Source organism: Oncorhynchus clarkii, chromosome 2, assembly GCF_045791955.1.
Source record: "Oncorhynchus clarkii lewisi isolate Uvic-CL-2024 chromosome 2, UVic_Ocla_1.0, whole genome shotgun sequence".
Classification (NCBI taxonomy): Eukaryota; Metazoa; Chordata; class Actinopteri; order Salmoniformes; family Salmonidae; genus Oncorhynchus; species Oncorhynchus clarkii.
In genome coordinates, this window is record NC_092148.1 from 67,879,050 (window position 1) to 67,898,456 (window position 19,407).

At 43.4% G+C, this 19,407-nt stretch overlaps 1 protein-coding gene across 1 annotated transcript in view; it reads left to right on the forward strand.

Annotated features, from left to right (window-relative positions):
- The window catches only part of LOC139382195 (semaphorin-3E-like), a 52,701-nt gene that overhangs the window by 12,853 nt on the left and 20,441 nt on the right, over positions 1–19,407 (forward strand). The window contains exons 2-6 of the mRNA XM_071126079.1: positions 10,173–10,333; positions 11,012–11,071; positions 11,318–11,437; positions 17,410–17,503; positions 17,908–18,024. Of these exons, the coding sequence (XP_070982180.1) occupies positions 10,173–10,333; positions 11,012–11,071; positions 11,318–11,437; positions 17,410–17,503; positions 17,908–18,024 (552 nt within the window). The remainder of the gene's footprint in view (positions 1–10,172; positions 10,334–11,011; positions 11,072–11,317; positions 11,438–17,409; positions 17,504–17,907; positions 18,025–19,407) is intronic.

A 19,407-nucleotide genomic window follows, 5' to 3' on the forward strand; every position in this document is an offset into this window, starting at 1 on the left:
CAGCTCCTCTCCTCCTCCTCCCCCAGCTCATCACCACTCCTCTCTTCTCCCTCAGCTCATCACCCCTAGCTCATCTCTCCTCCCCCAGCTCATCACCCCTAGCTCATCTCTTCTCCCCCAGCTCATCACCCCTAGCTCATCTCTCCTCCCCCAGCTCATCACCCCTAGCTCATCTCTTCTCCCCCAGGTCATCACCCCTAGCTCATCTCTTCTCCCCCAGCTCATCACCCCTAGCTTCTCTGCTCTCGCTTCTCTCCCACTTTCTTCTGTCCTGTCCTACTCCATGTGGCTCTCATTTTACTCTGTGACATCATTCCCCCATGCGTGGTGGTCTTGGAACACATGGCCATCCAACGTGCAGGCACCACATACACTTCCCTCTGGGGACTACGGAGTCTCACGCCCCCCTGTAGAAATACAAGAAAGACTCATTATTTTCCTTTATAATGCAACCCTTTTCCCATCTCTCTTTGTTTTTTATCCTGCACTACTTCATTATTCAGTAGACTGTGTCTCACTGCAGACAAATGGGAATGCCTGTCATCAGTACACACACTTTAACATTGAACCTGTGGTTAGAACTAACAACTTGCCAGTGGCAACACATCAACTTCTTCCAACAAATTGAATTATTGTCTTTACCTTTCTCAAGGTTTGCCAAGGTTCATGTTTTATTGACTCCTCTGTATTCCTCTATAACTACACATCAGTGTTTCCCTCGCCTCGCCACAGTTGAGTAAAGTAAAGGAAGCCTTGTTTCCTCCCAGTCTGACACACTCCACTCTCTCCCATAGTAGGTGAAAAGTTATAGCATTTCCATGGAATGATTTAAATGTTTTATTATTATTAAATTTTTTCTAAATCTCTCCTGCCATCGCTCAGCACTCCCCATGCGGGAGATGAAAGGATGAGACTTGAGGGAGTCTCTCCTCTTTTTCTCTCCCTCCATTTTCCATTTGAAGTGGGAGCACTGTAAGACCCGTGTGTGTGTCTCTCTCTCGCTTTTGTTTTAGTGAACACACACTCCCTCGTTCAACTCCTTAGATGAAGAGAATCACACACACAGCAGCTGCAGAAGATGACAGGGAGGAGAGGAGTGGAAATCCCCTCTGTCTATAGAGACGGAACATAATTAGCTGTTTTAGATAATGATACACTGTTTGACTTGTGTTAGCTCTAACTGTTACTAAGCATATCTCCGCATTATCAAATAATCATATGAAGTTTCATTCCAAAACACTATACACTGTATATCCATTTTCAGAAATGTTGGTAAATTAGCTATGGCTATTTTTTGTTTTGTTTTAAGAACTTAGGAAAGAGATAGTGAAAAAATACACCAATCTCTTTCCTATCTAATCATGGCATGGGGTTGTTCAATGACAGATACAGTGCCTTGCGAAAGTATTCGGCCCCCTTGAACTTTGCGACCTTTTGCCACATTTCAGGCTTCAAACATAAAGATATACAACTGTATTTTTTTGTGAAGAATCAACAACAAGTGGGACACAATCATGAAGTGGAACGACATTTATTGGATATTTCAAACTTTTTTAACAAATCAAAAACTGAAAAATTGGGCGTGCAAAATTATTCAGCCCCCTTAAGTTAATACTTTGTAGCGCCACCTTTTGCTGCGATTACAGCTGTAAGTCGCTTGGGGTATGTCTCTATCAGTTTTGCACATCGAGAGACTGAAATTTCTTCCCATTCCTCCTTGCAAAACAGCTCGAGCTCAGTGAGGTTGGATGGAGAACATTTGTGAACAGCAGTTTTCAGTTCTTTCCACAGATTCTCGATTGGATTCAGGTCTGGACTTTGACTTGGCCATTCTAACACCTGGATATGTTTATTTTTGAACCATTCCATTGTACATTTTGCTTTATGTTTTGGATCATTGTCTTGTTGGAAGACAAATCTCCGTCCCAGTCTCAGGTCTTTTGCAGACTCCATCAGGTTTTCTTCCAGAATGGTCCTGTATTTGGCTCCATCCATCTTCCCATCAATTTTAACCATCTTCCCTGTCCCTGCTGAAGAAAAGCAGGCCCAAACCATGATGCTGCCACCACCATGTTTGACAGTGGGATGGTGTGTTCAGCTGTGTTGCTTTTACGCCAAACATAGCGTTTTGCATTGTTGCCAAAAAGTTCAATTTTGGTTTCATCTGACCAGAGCACCTTCTTCCACATGTTTGGTGTGTCTCCCAGGTGGCTTGTGGCCAACTTTAAACAACACTTTTTATGGATATCTTTAAGAAATGGCTTTCTTGCCACTCTTCCATAAAGGCCAGATTTGTGCAATATACGACTGATTGTTGTCCTATGGACAGAGTCTCCCACCTCAGCTGTAGATCTCTGCAGTTCATCCAGAGTGATCATGGGCCTCTTGGCTGCATCTCTGATCAGTCTTCTCTTTGTATGAGCTGAAAGTTTAGAGGGACGGCCAGGTCTTGGTAGATTTGCAGTGGTCTGATACTCCTTCCATTTCAATATTATCGCTTGCACAGTGCTCCTTGGGATGTTTAAAGCTTGGGAAATCTTTTTGTATCCAAATCCGGCTTTAAACTTCTTCACAACAGTATCTCGGACCTGCCTGGTGTGTTCCTTGTTCTTCATGATGCTCTCTGCGCTTTTAACGGACATCTGAGACTATCACAGTGCAGGTGCATTTATACGGAGACTCGATTACACACAGGTGGATTGTATTTATCATCATTAGTCATTTAGGTCAACATTGGATCATTCAGAGATCCTCACTGAACTTCTGGAGAGAGTTTGCTGCACTGAAAGTAAAGGGGCTGAATAATTTTGCACGCCCAATTTGTTAGTTTTTGATTTGTTAAAAAAGTTTTAAATATCCAATAAATGTCGTTCCACTTCATGATTGTGCCCCACTTGTTGTTGATTCTTCACAAAAAAATACAGTTTTATATCTTTATGTTTGAAGCCTGAAATGTGGCAAAAGTTCGCAAAGTTCAAGGGGGCCGAATACTTTCGCAAGGCACTGTATGTATTTGTTTAAAATATATAACTTTATGTTTTTGCAGAATGCTATATATCTGCCTTACTAGCAGAGAAATAAGTAGTACTGTTACAGGATGTTTTACACAATCAAATGTAACAAATAACTACATTTTTAATAATGAAATGTACAGATCATACATTTGTGACAAACAAATCATTTACAGTTTTTTTTACAATCGCTAACCTCCTTTTGTCCAATCTGCAGTCACATTTTCAAAACTCTAAACACAATTTGCACAATATCCATCTGTTGTGGACCATACCATTAACACAATTCATGATATTTTCACAGAATATGCATTAAATTAACACGTTTCTAAAATGCTTACATTTTCTTTACATACAAGCTTACCCAACACCAAAATTATGGATCTTTCTTGTCTTATTTACATATGCTTGCCAGAAATGAAGACCTAATGTTCAAAACTTTAAATATAGTATAACGCCTCTACTTCTGCAACAACAGCAGCTCGAAAGCTATATTGAAACAGCTGACAAACATTTTTGAATGAACAGCCCATTGAAACATTGAGAAATAGCTGATTTACTGTAAGTTGTTTAAAATAGGAAAACCACAGCTGATTCCAATCTCAATCGGAGACATAGCCAGGTGTTGAGGTTCTTTCAATTACATCGACACACACAGTAAAAAAGAGACTCTTTGGATTGATTCTGTTCAATGTGGATACAGAACAACACAGAGGAGCAGAAAAAGAAAAAATTATGTCCAGGTTGAGGAGTAGTTGGACCAGGTAGAGGAGTAGCTGGACCAGGTAGAGGAGTAGCTGGACCAGGTAGAGGAGTAGCTGGACCAGGTAGAGGAGTAGTTGGACCAGGGAGAGGAGTAGTTGGACCAGGTAGAGGAGTAGTTGGACCAGGTAGAGGAGTAGTTGGACCAGGTAGAGGAGTAACTGGACCAGGTAGAGGAGTAGTTGGACCAGGTAGAGGAGTAGTTGGACCAGGTAGAGGAGTAGTTGGACCAGGTAGAGGAGTAGCTGGACCAGGTAGAGGAGTAGCTGGACCAGGTAGAGGAGTAGCTGGACCAGGTAGAGGAGTAGCTGGACCAGGTAGAGGAGTAGTTGGACCAGGTAGAGGAGTAGCTGGACCAGGTAGAGGAGTAGTTGGACCAGGTAGAGGAGTAGTTGGACCAGGTAGAGGAGTAGCTGGACCAGGTAGAGGAGTAGTTGGACCAGGTAGAGGAGTAGCTGGACCAGGTAGAGGAGTAGTTGGACCAGGTAGAGGAGTAGTTGGACCAGGTAGAGGAGTAGTTGGACCAGGTAGAGGAGTAGTTGGACCAGGTAGAGGAGTAGCTGGACCAGGTAGAGGAGTAGTTGGACCAGGTAGAGGAGTAGTTGGACCAGGTAGAGGAGTAGTTGGACCAGGTAGAGCAGTAGTTGGACCAGGTAGAGGAGTAGTTGGACCAGGTAGAGGAGTAGCTGGACCAGGTAGAGGAGTAGCTGGACCAGGTAGAGGAGTAGTTGGACCAGGTAGAGGAGTAGTTGGACCAGGGAGAGGAGTAGTTGGACCAGGTAGAGGAGTAGTTGGACCAGGTAGAGGAGTAGTTGGACCAGGTAGAGGAGTAGTTGGACCAGGTAGAGGAGTAGCTGGACCAGGTAGAGGAGTAGTTGGACCAGGGAGAGGAGTAGCTGGACTAGGTAGAGGAGTAGTTGGACCAGGTAGAGGAGTAGCTGGACCAGGTAGAGGAGTAGTTGGACCAGGGAGAGGAGTAGCTGGACCAGGTAGAGGAGTAGTTGGACCAGGTAGAGGAGTAGCTGGACCAGGTAGAGGAGTAGTTGGACCAGGGAGAGGAGTAGCTGGACTAGGTAGAGGAGTAGTTTGACCTGGAAGAGGAGTAGTTGGACCAGGCAGAGGAGTAGTTGGACCAAGGATCGGAGTAGTTAGACCAAGGAGAGGAGTAGCTGGACCAGGACAAAGGAGAGGGAGAGTTAGGGGGAGAGGAGTAAGATTGCATGGTGGTGTTCAAAGGCGCTGTTGTCACTGATGAAATAAGAGCCACCATCATAGACCATGTGATAAACCATGTTCTATCACTGAGAGAGGCTGGTCAAAGAGTCCAGCCTAATCACAGACGGTCAACCGTGGCTTCCATTATCCCGAATTTTCAACAAACCAACAGGTAAGTAACACATTTCACAAGGGCTTCTTCTATCATTGCTGTTGCTATGTCCCACAGTAACTGTAGGCCACCAGTCCCAATACAAATACATATGTTGCATTTGTTCCTCTAAAGGACGCAACGCCTTCCTCTCTCTGGGGGAAGAGGAAAGCTCCTCAGTGAAGACCAAGAGCATGCCGTTGTAGGATTGGCCATTGCTGACAATGCAATAAAACTGAGAGAAATTCAGAGCAGAATTGTAGAGGACAACCTGGTATTTCACAGTGTGGAAAGCATCAGCCTGACTACCATGGCTTGGAAACAGTTGTACACAGTTCCTTTTGAAAGGAACAGTGTGCAGGTCAGGGAACTCCGGCACCAAAACGTCCAGGTATGGTCTATCCAATATGTCTTGTTCCTATAGTGAGTTTTACACTATGCTCCTCTACATGTAAACATGGGTTACAGTACATACAGTGGGACATATTGAAAAGCATTTACACATATTGTCTTGTGATTTCTTTCAGAGAGTCATGGAGTTGGAGGAGAATCAGAACCCACATGAAATAATTGATGTAGCCGAGGCAGGGTTTAACCTGGCAAAAAAAGGGCGGGGAAGAAACGTCATCGGGAAAAGGGCCAATGTTGATATGTTGGGTCTGAGAGGAGCAAATATCACAATGTGTACTGCAATCTGGAGTGCTGGTTTGGTCCGGATTGGTCCCTACAACACTGAGCGCCTTCTTTTGTTTTTAGAAGGCCTCCACCAACAACTGGTGCCAGAAGCAGAAAGGGAACAGCTGGGAGGAAACATGAAGACAGTTGTGATTGCCTGGGACAATGTAGCATTCCACCATTCACATGCAATCACAAACTGGTTTGCAGCCCATCTATGAATGGTTTCCCCTTTCCTCCCCCTTTACTCGCCTTTCCTCATTTTTTTTCTTCCTGGAGGTGGAAAGTGTATGAACATCGGCAACATGACCAAATGTCCCTTCTGGATGCAGTGGATGCTGGCTGCAGAGACATCTCAGCTGAAGACTGCCAGGGGTGGATAAGGCAGGACAAGCATTTCTATCCAAGGTGCATAGCGAAAGAGGACATAAGAGATTAGATTAGATATAGATTAGAACGCGACTGGGCATTTTAGTGTTTGATCCCTTCTGTCCCTTTTTTACCGGAAATGTGTTTTCTTTTTACACATTAGGGAACCAAAGGCCATGTATGTTGGATGTGTTGTTGAACCAAAGGCCATGTATGTTGGATGTGTTGTTGAACCAAAGGCCATGTATGTTGGATGTGTTGTTGAACCAAAGGCCATGTATGTTGGATGTGTTGTTGAACCAAAGGCCATGTATGTTGGATGTGTTGTTGAACCAAAGGCCATGTATTTTGGATGTGTTGTTGAACCAAAGGCCATGTATGTTGGATGTGTTGTTGAACCAAAGGCCATGTATGTTGGATGTGTTGTTGAACCAAAGGCCATGTATGTTGGATGTGTTGTTGAACCAAAGGCCATGTATGTTGGATGTGTTGTTGAACCAAAGGCCATGTATGTTGGATGTGTTGTTGAACCAAAGGCCATGTATGTTGGATGTGTTGTTGAACCAAAGGCCATGTATGTTGGATGTGTTGTTGAACCAAAGGCCATGTATGTTGGATGTGTTGTTGAACCAAAGGCCATGTATGTTGGATGTGTTGTTGAACCAAAGGCCATGTATGTTGGATGTGTTGTTGAACCAAAGGCCATGTATGTTGGATGTGTTGTTGAACCAAAGGCCATGTATGTTGGATGTGTTGTTGAACCAAAGGCCATGTATGTTGGATGTGTTGTTGAACCAAAGGCCATGTATGTTGGATGTGTTGTTGAACCAAAGGCCATGTATGTTGGATGTGTTGTTGAACCAAAGGCCATGTATGTTGGATGTGTTGTTGAACCAAAGGCCATGTATGTTGGATGTGTTGTTGAACCAAAGGCCATGTATGTTGGATGTGTTGTTGAACCAAAGGCCATGTATGTTGGATGTGTTGTTGAACCAAAGGCCATGTATGTTGGATGTGTTGTTGAACCAAAGGCCATGTATGTTGGATGTGTTGTTGAACCAAAGGCCATGTATGTTGGATGTGTTGTTGAACCAAAGGCCATGTATGTTGGATGCGTTGTTGAACCAAAGGCCATGTATGTTGGATGTGTTGTTGAACCAAAGGCCATGTATGTTGGATGTGTTGTTGAACCAAAGGCCATGTATGTTGGATGTGTTGTTGAACCAAAGGCCATGTATGTTGGATGTGTTGTTGATCACTGGCAGCAATTTCATGTTGCTAATAAAGCTTTTACTGCAGCAATTCTGTCACTTACTATTTTTTTCTACTGTACGTTCTGTACATTCTATAAAGTAAAGATTACTCATTCACTTTTAGATAGTATGTTGCCAAGAATGCACACATTCAACACTCAACCAAAAAATGTAGTGGTTTACAGTAAAAGGAAAATTAATTATAAAAAACAATGAATTTAATTTAATTAATTATCCCATTCAGTTCCCATCATTCCCTCAGTGAATGTTAACTTATCCATTCAGTTCCCATCATTCCCTCAGTGGATGTTAACTTATCCCATTCAGTTCCCATCATTCCGTCAGTGGATGTTAACTTATCCCATTCAGTTCCCATCATTCCCTCAGTGGATGTTAACTTATCCCATTCAGTTCCCATTCTTTCCCTCAGTGAATGTTAACCTATCCCATTCAGTTCCCATCATTCCCTCAGTGGATGACAAACTCCCTCCTGCTCCACTACACGTCTGTCCTTGTTATCGTCAGCTGAAGCATTACACATTCCATAGTGTGTTACATCTGGAGGTGTGTGAGTGTGCCCCACTTGTGTGTGAGCGCCACGTACGTGTGTTTGCGTGCCACGTGTGCCTGCATGCATCTGTGTGTATGTGTGTGCGTGCAGGTGTATGTGTGCGTGCATGTGTGTGTATGTGTGTGTGCAGGAGTGTATGTGTGTGCTTGAATGCGTGCTAGTTGCATGCCTTTTAAGAGCTGTAACTGTCTGGTTTAGATCATTACAGGAAGCGTGTCTGGGCACTGGAATATCAGCACCACAATATCCCCTCTGTCTACACCATAGAGATCTAACGGCAATTTTTATTTTTTAAACACATACACACACACTGTTTGAGATCAATGACGCTACCAAAACAATCAGACTAATCTCAATCCTAACAGCACCTAGAGATCTAATACCTCTTTAAACAAACCTTCACTCTGTTTCCACCACACAGATCTCTAATGCTAGCAAAACAAACAGAATGGATCTACCAGAGAAATCTAAAACCAGAAAAATAAACCGAATCTATTGGTCTCTACCGAGACATCTAATACTGTAGTAGATGTAATGCTACTAAAAACACAGATGCTGAAATAACAAATCACAGAACCCCCACTCCTGAAACACTGGCAGTTACTTAAATCTTGACATATAACCCCAGAGAAGTTCCGTCTGAGGAGACAGGTAGGGGGAGGTGATGGTTATGGTAGCCAGGAGTATTCTCCTCTCTTCTGGGCAAGAAAAAATGGCAGCTCCAATTTGGGAAAGGGAGGAATACAAATAGAGAGTCTCATTTGATCATATAAACCACCCTTGTCCTGGACTGCTCTGCATGACGCTACGAAGCTTTAGGGGGTTTCCTAACACACTCCAGACTCTGTCTCATCGTCCACAAGGACACCCAGTCGTGCTCTAGGGCCAAGGGCATGCAACCCACCACAGCCCACAGGAAGTGACCCTCGCTGGGGCTGTAGCTCCTGGCTCTGGTAGACATGATCGAAGGCAGACCTGACAGGTTTGATTAGAGGGAAAATATGTGAATGTGTGTGTGTGTGTGTGTGTGTGTGTGTGTGTGTGTGTGTGTGTGTGTGTGTGTGTGTGTGTGTGTGTGTGTGTGTGTGTGTGTGTGTGTGTGTGTGTGTGCGTGACCCATGTGTTCAGTCAATATTAAACTTCACCCTCCTAATCAAACTCACGGTCTAGTAACACAATAGGATAAATACAACTTAAAGGCAGAAGGAAGAAGTCCCCCTAGAAACTGATCTAAGGCCCGTTTTAAATGATTCTCCCAATGGTTCAAGTTAGGATTTGAGGACTGTAAGCTGATCCTAGATCGGTGCCTAAGGGCAACCGCTACCCAAGGTCAGATAAAGACAACAGTTCCGTTTCCTGTCTGATTAAATGACTTCCTCCCCTCGAGACAGCTGATAGGCTTGGCTGTGAGTATCAAATATCCCATTCAGCAATCACAACATCTTTCCCAGGCATTACATCCGAGTTCTTACCGAGTTCTTCTGGGAGAAGCTTTGGGATGTGACTAGTGTTCTTCCTGATTAGTATCTTCAAGTTCATAACATATGATACAGCAACATTTGAACCATGTACAAGACAGTGTTGGATTTGGGGCAGCTTTTAGGAATCTATGTGACAGGGTAATTGCTCAGCTTTAAAACACACGCACGCACGCACACACACACACACACACACACACACACACACACACACACACACACACACACACACACACACACACACACACACACACACACACACACACACACACACACACACACAGATGGACAAAGCACTTTAGGATGTGCGATTTGTTATGCTGATGCTAAACAGCCAGTGAAAAAATGTACATTCATCACAGAAACTCTTCTTTTACATAATGTTGGTTAAAGTGCTTGAAGGTATGCTATTACACGGAGTGCAGATTTCTGATATAAAGTAGTTACATTTTTCACATTTTACAAGCCTTCGATCATGTGGGCACCACTGTATCCTACTGGTTGTGTAACTTTGAAAGCTTGTTCTGAAAGCATGGCCTATAGACTTGTAATAGTCTCTCTCTCTCTCTCTCTCTCTCTCTCTCTCTCTCTCTCTCTCTCTCTCTCTCTCTCTCTCTCACTCTCACTCTCACTCTCTCTCTCTCTCCCGTCTCTCTTTCTCTCTCTTTCTTCTCTCTCCCTGTGCAGAGTTATGGGATCTGAACAGGATGTGGGTGTTTCAGGGACCAGGTCCCTCCCTGCAGCCCCAGACCATGCTGTTGGACGAGGCCCATGAAAGGCTGTACGTAGGGGCTAAAAACATCATGTACTCCCTCAGCCTGGAGAGAGTTAACCACCAACACAGAGAGGTACTGTAGGCCTGTCTGTCAGTCTGTCTGTTCGTGTGTGGAGGGGACTTGAACTCTTACCCCTCAAGGTCATTAGGTTACCTAAACAGAGTGTATGTGTTTGTGCATCCTCATTATATTACCAAGGAGTCTTTCCATAAAGAGCACACAGTTGGACACAGATGCTGCCATATGCCAGGTCTGCCCCCTTAACCTCCGATAGGCTAGGTGGACTTGTCTCCTTATTACCAGTCCTTCTCCAGCCCTATATACGTGTAATAATGGCTGTCAGATCCAACTGTTTACTCGAGGTGGTTGAAGTAATAGTTGTGTGTGTTATAATAAGGTGTTATTAACTTTAATTATGTTTAATTACGTTAAACAATGACATAAAGGGCAGGATAACTGACTACGGAACATATCTGTAATGTAGAGAAAATAATGCGATTATAATTGTCCATTTCCAGTCATTTCCAGTCATTATTATTAGGTAATCGAGATTATTATTATTGTAAATAAATGTGTATCTTTTATCACTGATGAGAGAGTATCTTTAATGATGATAGAGAGGGACATACATGACACCACATGTTATGATGCAGACCAGTCAAACAGACATACATTGTGTATGTGAGTGTGTGTGCATGTGCATGTGGATATGCATGTGTTGGTGTGTTATGTATTGTCATTTCTCCCCAGATCGACTGGGCCAGCTCTGTGTCACAGGTAGAAGATTGTCTGATGAAAGGCAGAGAGAAGGTAACATCATCTGATCATTCTACGTTTGTAGCACTCCGTAATTTATTCAAAAATGTAATGTGTCATAGTTTACCCTTCAAATACATACCTGCATACCCTGCTCCCCTCTACTTTCCTCCATCCCTCTGCCCTCCCTCCCTCCCTCCCTGCTCCCCTCTACCTTCCTCCATCCCTCTGCCCTCCCTCCCTCCCTCCCTGCTCCCCTCTACCTTCCTCCATCCCTCTGCCCTCTCTCTCTCCCTACAGCCAGAGTGTGCTAACTACATCAAGGTGCTGCATCGGTATAACACCACCCACCTGTTGGCCTGCGGAACAGGAGCATTTAATCCTCACTGTGCCAAAATCAGGGTGGGACACACAGGACAGGTGAGCAGGGATGGGAGCGTTGTTTGTTGACTTGGAGTTACCATTGGGGCTGATATACACTCCAAGGTCAGTTTATTAGGTACACACATCTAGTACTGGGTGGCACCCCCTTTGCCTACAGAACAGCCTGAATTCTTCAGGGCATGGAAAAGTTGCTCAATTGGTATTAAGGGACCTAACGTGTGCCAAGAAAACATTCTTGCACACGCAAAATTCTGTTTTTGTTACATGCTTCGTAAACAACAGGTGTAGACTAACAGTGAAATGCTTACTTATAGGCCCTTCCCAACAATGCAGAGAGAAATAAAAAAAATAGAACAACAGGAAAATAATAATACAAAGAACAATACAAAATGAGTAATGATAACTTGGCGACATACACGGGGCAGCAGTACCATGTCGATGTGCAGGGATACGTGGTAATTGGGGTAGATATGTACATATACATAGGGATAAAGTGCCTAGGCAACAGGAATGATAATAAAAAGTAACAGCAGTGTATGTGATGAGTGCAAAAAGGGTCAATGCAGATAGTCCGGGTAGCTATTGGTTAACTCTATTGGTTAACTCTATTGGTTAACTCTATTGGTTAACTCTATTGGTTAACTCTATTGGTTAACAAAAATATAAATGCAACATGCAACAATTTCAAAGATTTTACTGAGTTACAGTTCATATAAGGAAATCAGTCAATTTAAATGATTTTATTAGGCCCTAATCTATGGATTTCACATGACTGGGAATACAGAAATGCATCTGTTGGTCACAGACACATTAGAACAATGGGCCTCACAATGGGCCTCAGGATCTCGTCTCAATATCTCTGTGCATTCAAATTGCCATCGATAAAATGCAATTGTGTTCGTTGTCCATAGCTTATGCCTGCCCATACCACAACTCCACCGCCACCACGGGACACTCTGTTCACAATGTAGACATCATCAAACCGCTCGCCCACACAACGCCATACAATTGGTCTGCGGTTGTGAGGAAGGTTGGATGTACTGCCAAATTCTCTAAAACTCCGTAGTAGACGGCTTGTGGCAGAGAAAACAGACATCTGTGGCATTGTGTTGTGTCACAAAACTGCACATTTTAGAGTGGCCTTTTATTGTACCCAGCACAAGGTGCATCTGTGTATTGATCATGCTGTTTAATAATTTTCTTGATATGCCACACCTGTCAGGTGGATGGATTATCTTGGCAAAGAAAAAATGCTCACTAACAGGGATGTAAACAAATTTGAGAGAAATAAGCTTTTTGTGCTTATGGAAAATGTCTGGGATCTTTCATTTCAGCTCATGAAACATGGCTTGGGGTAGAAGGGGGGGTAGAAGCTGTTCAGTGTCCTATTGGTTCCAGACTTGGTGCATCAGTACCGCTTGCCGTACAGTAGCAGAGGGAACAGTCAATGACTTGGGTGGTTGGAGTCTTTAACAGAGGTCCTGGATGGCAGGAAGGTCCTGGATGGCAGGAAGCTGGGCCCAGTGATGTGCTGGCCTGTACTCACTACCCTCTGTAGCGCCATGAGGTCAGATGCCAAGCATTTGCCATACCAAGCGATGATGCAGCCAGTCAAGATGCTCTCAATGGTGCAGCTGTAGAACTTTTTGAGGATCCGAGGGCCCTTTTCAGCATTCTGAGGGGGTAGAGGCGTTGTCATGCCCTCTTCATGAGGGTGTGTGGACCATGATAATTCCTTAGTGATGTGGAAACTGAACTTGAGACTATAATCCCAAATGATAGAAAAACGAACATAGACACCCACCCAGACCCTCCCCTATAGGTTTAGGTTTTACAAGCCTTCGATCATGTGGGCACCTTTGGGGGGTGGGGGTACTGTCACGTTCTGACCTTAGTTCCTTTGTTATGTCTTTGTTTTAGTATGGTCAGGGCGTGAGTTGGGTGGGTTTTCTATGTTCATTTTCTATCATTTGGGATTTCTGTGTTTGCCCTGGTATGGTTCTCAATCAGAGGCAGCTGTCAATTGTTGTCCCTGATTGAGAATCAAACTTACGTAGCCTGGTTTCACTTTTGAGTTTTGGGTGTTTGTCTTCCGTGTCAGTGTTTGTTATCACACAGGACTGTTTCGTTTATTCACGTTTATTGTTTTGTTCCAGTGTTCTGTTGTGTTTGATTAAACATTATGTACACTTACCACGCTGCGCATTGGTCCTCCGATCCTTCTCACTACTCCTCCTCAGAAGAGGAGGACGAGATCCGTTACAAGAGGTATGCGAATTGGAGTGAAGAAAATCACAATATATAATTATGATTTTTCAGGGGGTGCTGCAGCACCCTGAGCACCCCTAGTTCCTGTGGCTATGGATACCCGGTGTGGAGTGGTCGTCTGCTGAAATAGCCCATCCGTGACAAGGACCAACGAGTTGAAATAGCCCATCCGTGACAAGGACCAACGAGTTGAAATAGCCCATCCGTGACAAGGACCAACGAGTTGAAATAGCCCATCCGTGACAAGGACCAACGAGTTGAAATAGCCCATCCGTGACAAGGACCAACAAGTTGAAATAGCCCATCCGTGACAAGGACCAACGAGTTGAAATAGCCCATCCGTGACAAGGACCAACGAGTTGAAATAGCCCATCCATGACAAGGACCAACGAGTTGAAATAGCCCATCCGTGACAAGGACCAACGAGTTGTGAGTTCCAAGATGTCGTTCTGCACACCACTGTTGTACTTTTTGCCATTCTCCTTTGACATCTCATCAACAAGCTGTTTTTGCCCACAGGACTGCCAATGACTGGATGTTTTTTGCTTAGGTCACTCGTTTTGCCCATTCTAACGTTCAAGCGAACAGTAACTGGATGCCTGTCTCCCTGCTTTATATAGCAAGCCACGGCCACGTGACTCACTGTCTGCAGGAACAAACCATTTTTGTGAACGGGGTGGTGAACCTAATAAATGTATGAACACATTCAGAAAGACATGCTGCTGGTTTGACTCAGTCTCGTCATATGTTCTTTAGGACACATGCAGTCTTTCTTAAATGATCCGTAAAGACCGCAACACATCCACTGGTCAATTTGTGTCTCCTGAGAGAGAGAGAAGGGGAGTTTGTTTATTCACCTGACAGTGAAACACAGAGCTACACAAGGAGTGATATAAATGCTATATATCCATTTTAAATGTTGGTAAATGAGCTTTTATTGTTTAACGAAATTATGAAAGAGATTGTTCAATGTATTTATTCAATACTATATATCTGTCTCAATTTCAGAAATATTTGTAGTAATGCTAGGTTTTAATAAACAGTCAAATGTAACAAATAACAAAAATGTTAATAAAGAACTGCACAAATAATACATTTTATTTTTTAAATAATAAAAATACAGTCAATACAGTAATATGAGATACAGTAATATGGAATCTGTAGGTAAAACATTGACATTTGACATTTTATTAATCTATGGTTGTCACGATCGTTGACAGACTAAATGGACCAAGGTGCAGCGTGCGTAGAGTTCCACGTGTTTTAATAAATGAAACTCACCAAAAACAATACAAAACGTGAAGTAAATGCAGTGTTCACAGGCACTACAGAAAAACAAGATCCCACAAAAAAACAGTGGGAAAAAAGGCTGCCTAAATATGATCCCCAATCAGAGACAACGATAGACAGCTGCCTCTGATTGGGAACCATACCAGGCCAACATAGAATTGAAAAAACTAGAGTACCCAGCCTAGTCACACCCTGACCTAACCAAAATAGAGAATAAAAAGGATCTCTAAGGTCAGGGCGTGACAATGGTAGCCTACTGGCAGTTAGTTTATGTGTCTTCTAAAAAATGGGGAGAGAGAGAAGCGAGAGAGAGAGAGAGAGAGAGAGAGAGAGAGAGAGAGAGAGAGAGAGAGAGAGAGAAGCAAGAGTGTGAGAGAGAGACAGAGAGAGAGAAGCAAGAGTGTGTGAGTGAGAGAGAGAGAGAAGCAAAGGTGTGTGAGTGAGAAAGAGAGAGAGAGAGAAGCAAGAAAGAGAGAGAGAGAGAGAGAAGCAAGAGAGAGAGCGAAGCAAGAGTGAGAGAGAGAGAGAGAGCGAGAGAGAGAGAGAGAGAGAGAGAAGCAAGAGTGTGAGAGAGAGAGAAGTAAGAGTGTGTATGAGAGAGAGAGAGCGAGAGAGAGAGAGAGAAGCAAGAGTGTGAGACAGAGACAGGGAGAGAGAGAAGCAAGAGTGTGAGAGAGAGACAGAGAGTAAGAAGCAAGAGTGTGTGAGTGAGAGAGAGAGAGAGAAAGAGAGAGAGAGAGAAGCAAGAAAGAGAGAGAGAGAAGCAAGAGTGAGAGAGAGAGAGAGAGAGAGAGAGAAGCAAGAGTGTGAGAGAGAGACAGAGAGAGAGAAGCAAGAGTGTGTGAGTGAGAGAGAGAGAGAGAGAAGCAAGAAAGAGAGAGAGAGAAGCAAGAGAGAGAGAGAAGCAAAAGTGAGAGAGAGAGAGAGAGAGAGAGAGAAGCAAGAGTGTGAGAGAGAGAAAGAAGCAAGAGTGTGTGAGAGAGAGAGAGAGAGAGAGCGAGAGAGAGAGAGAGAGAGAGAGAGAGAGAGAGCAAGAGTGTGAGAGAGAGACAGAGAGAGAGAAGCAAGAGTGTGTGAGTGAGAGTGAGAGAGAGAGAGAGAGAAGCAAGAGTGTGTGAGTGAGAGAGAGAGAGAGAGAAGCAAGAAAGAGAGAGAGAGAAGCAAGAGAGAGAGAGAAGCAAAAGTGAGAGAGAGAGAGAGAGAGAGAGAGAAGCAAGAGTGTGAGAGAGAGAAAGAAGCAAGAGTGTGTGAGAGAGAGAGAGAGAGAGAGCGAGAGAGAGAGAGAGAGAGAGAGAGAGAGAGAAGCAAGAGTGTGAGAGAGAGACAGAGAGAGAGAAGCAAGAGTGTGTGAGTGAGAGTGAGAGAGAGAGAGAGAGAAGCAAGAGTGTGAGAGAGAGAGAGAAGCAAGAGTGTGTGTGAGAGAGAGAGAGCGAGAGAGAGAGAGAGAGAGAGAAGGAAGCAAGAGTGTGAGAGAGAGACAGGGAGAGAGAGAAGCAAGAGTGTGAGAGAGAGACAGAGAGAGAGAAGCAAGAGTGTGTGAGTGAGAGAGAGAGAGAGAGAGCGAGAGAGAGAGAGAGAGAGAGGGAGAGAGAGAGAGAGAGAGAAGCAAGAGTGTGAGAGAGAGAGAGAAGCAAGAGTGTGTGTGAGAGAGATAGAGAGAGAGAGAGAGAGAGAGAGAGAGAGAGAGAGAGAGAGAGAGAGAGAGAGAGAGAGAGAGAGTTTACTGTTAATTGTTATTGTTTTTCACTTTATATATTCACTTTATTTATTATCTACCTCACTTGCTTTGGCAATGTTAACACATGTTTCCCATGCCAATAAAGCCCTTGAATTGAATTGAATTGAATTGAGAGAGAGAAGCGAGAGAGAGAGAGAAGCAAGAGAGAGAGAGAGAAGCAAGAGAGAGAGAGAGAGAGAAGCAAGAGTGTGTGTGTGTGAGAGAGAGAGAGAGAGAGAGAGAGAGAGAGAGAGAGAGAGAGAGAGAGAGGGAGTTGGTACTTAGAGGTAGTTTGTGTGTCCTCTGAGAGAGAGGGAGTTGGAACTTAGAGGTAGTTTGTGTGTCCTCTGAGAGAGAGGGAGTTGGTACTTAGAGGTAGTTTGTGTGTCCTCTGAGAGAGAGGGAGTTGGTACTTAGAGGTAGTTTGTGTGTCCTCTGAGAGAGAGGGAGTTGGTACTTAGAGGTCGTTTGTGTGTCCTCTGAGAGAGAGGGAGTTGGTACTTAGAGGTAGTTTGTGTGTCCTCTGAGAGAGAGGGAGTTGGTACTTAGAGGTAGTTTGTGTGTCCCCTGAGAGAGAGGGAGTGTGTTTGTTTGGGCAGTGATATAATCCACGGTCAGTCTGAGAGGACCTGTGACAACAGCACCATCAGGAAAAGCAAATAATCTTCCTCTGGCAAGGTCAAGCTCAGGGATGTCGCTGTGTGTGTTCTCACTGCTACCTTTTGGTCCCCAGGTCAGGCAGTTTGAGCTGGAGGAGCAGAGTATAGAGAGCGGCAGAGGGAGATGTCCCTACGACCACAACAGCCCCGTTACATCCACCCTGGACAGTAAGAATACCTAGCACATAATGCAACGCATTTTCACTTCTGTTCTTTCACTTTCTACCTTCTTTTGTGTTTCATGACACAGTATGTTCTTATCCCAGTTGTCTCTCTGTCTCAGTCAGGCACGTTAACCCTAACCCTTTTCAAGACTCGTACTCTAGTCTAGTAGAATTGCTGTTACTGAGTATTGCACAGTGCTCTGGGGCAGGTTTAGTTTTAGCACAATGCTGCCACCATGTGGAAATAAAGTATTGATTGTGATAAATAACTAAACATAGTTTCTCAAAATCACCAACATTTGCAATTGATTGTAATTTTGTTATTCATTGTATGTCTGTGTGAAAAAAACAGAAGTGTAAAACTCCTGTGAAACATCTGGTTTATATACTTCTCTGTGTGTTTGTTAGGAGGAGAGCTGTATATTGGCCTGTACACAGACTACTGGGAGAATGACGCAGCTCTGTGTCGACTGAACAACCAGAGCTACACACGCACTGAGAGAGACGACAGACAACAGCTCAATGGTCAGTGGCTGGGCATTTATGTATCAGGTTTGATGTAGATAATAATATGTTGAAATTACTTTAATTAGATTGTATTGATTTAGTTATTCATCAGGTTTCCAGATTGTTCCATTTACCACCAGGACAAGATCAAATGTAAAAAATAAATAAACCTCTGACCAGTACACTGTGATTATGGTCAATGCATTTTTGATGAACATTCACGTGAAGAGAGTAACTGTAACCATCCCTTTATCGTAGCAAACTTTCATATGTCTCAATAGTGAATCACATGACCGACCTTGGCTCCATCTGATCCCACGACTTCAACATATACAGTCTCACCACGATCGTTAGCAACATGGGTTATTTTCGTGACGTAGCGGTCCTCAATGAATGTGTACTGTAGGATTGGATACTATACTATATATGTATTAGGAAATAAAATGACCATGACAAATTCCTTTACACAAAATAGTTGAGTTATTAACCATGCTCTTACAATGCTGGCACCAGCAGCACCTGCAGTCATCAATAGGTATGAATGCCTTTCCAATTGTTTTATTTAACTAGGCAACTCAGTTAAGAACACACTTTTACTTACAATGACAGCCTAGGAACAGTGCCTTGTTCAGGGGCAGAATGGCAGGTTTTTACCTTGTCACCTCTGGGATTTGATCTAGCAACCATTTGTTACTGGCCCAACACTCTAACCCCTAGGCTACCTGCTGCCCCCAATGAGGAAACAAATGAAAAATGAACCATGAACTTTTAGGCCTGAAACATGTTTAACTTCTGAATAACTATAAACTACATACTGAAGACGTCCAGTATGTTGCTTTGTGGTGACACAACCACATTCACATAGAAGTGTTATTGATATATCTTTCATTCTCATTGAAATCAAATGTGATAAGTGGTAGTTCCATTCTACATGTGCTATTTCTATGCTTCTCCCGGTCCTTAAATTGAGCTTTTACTTATTTTTGCTCTTTTGTACACCAGCTTCAAACAGCTGAAAATAAGATATTTTGAAATTTTTGAAAATATTTTCCCATCAGTTTAGATTGTGCAATGATTCTCTACACTTTTAAACTGAAATTAGATGAACATTTTAGAATTTGAGCAACCAGGTAATGTCGGAGCGATTTCTACATATCATATGCCTACCTTTAACATTTCTGTCTGGGGGTTCTTCAAAAACAGTCAGAGCTTACCTTATTTCACAAATAACAATTGCGTGAGCAGAATTCTCTCTTAATTAACAGCCGAAATGATGGTGTAGTCCCTATTGAATCTCTGTGACATGGGGAATTTCCTATTTGCTTATGTTGATACAAGTTATCTTAAAGTAAGTGCTTTTTAAAACTTTTAACACTTTTTTAATTTTCCCAAATGGATACT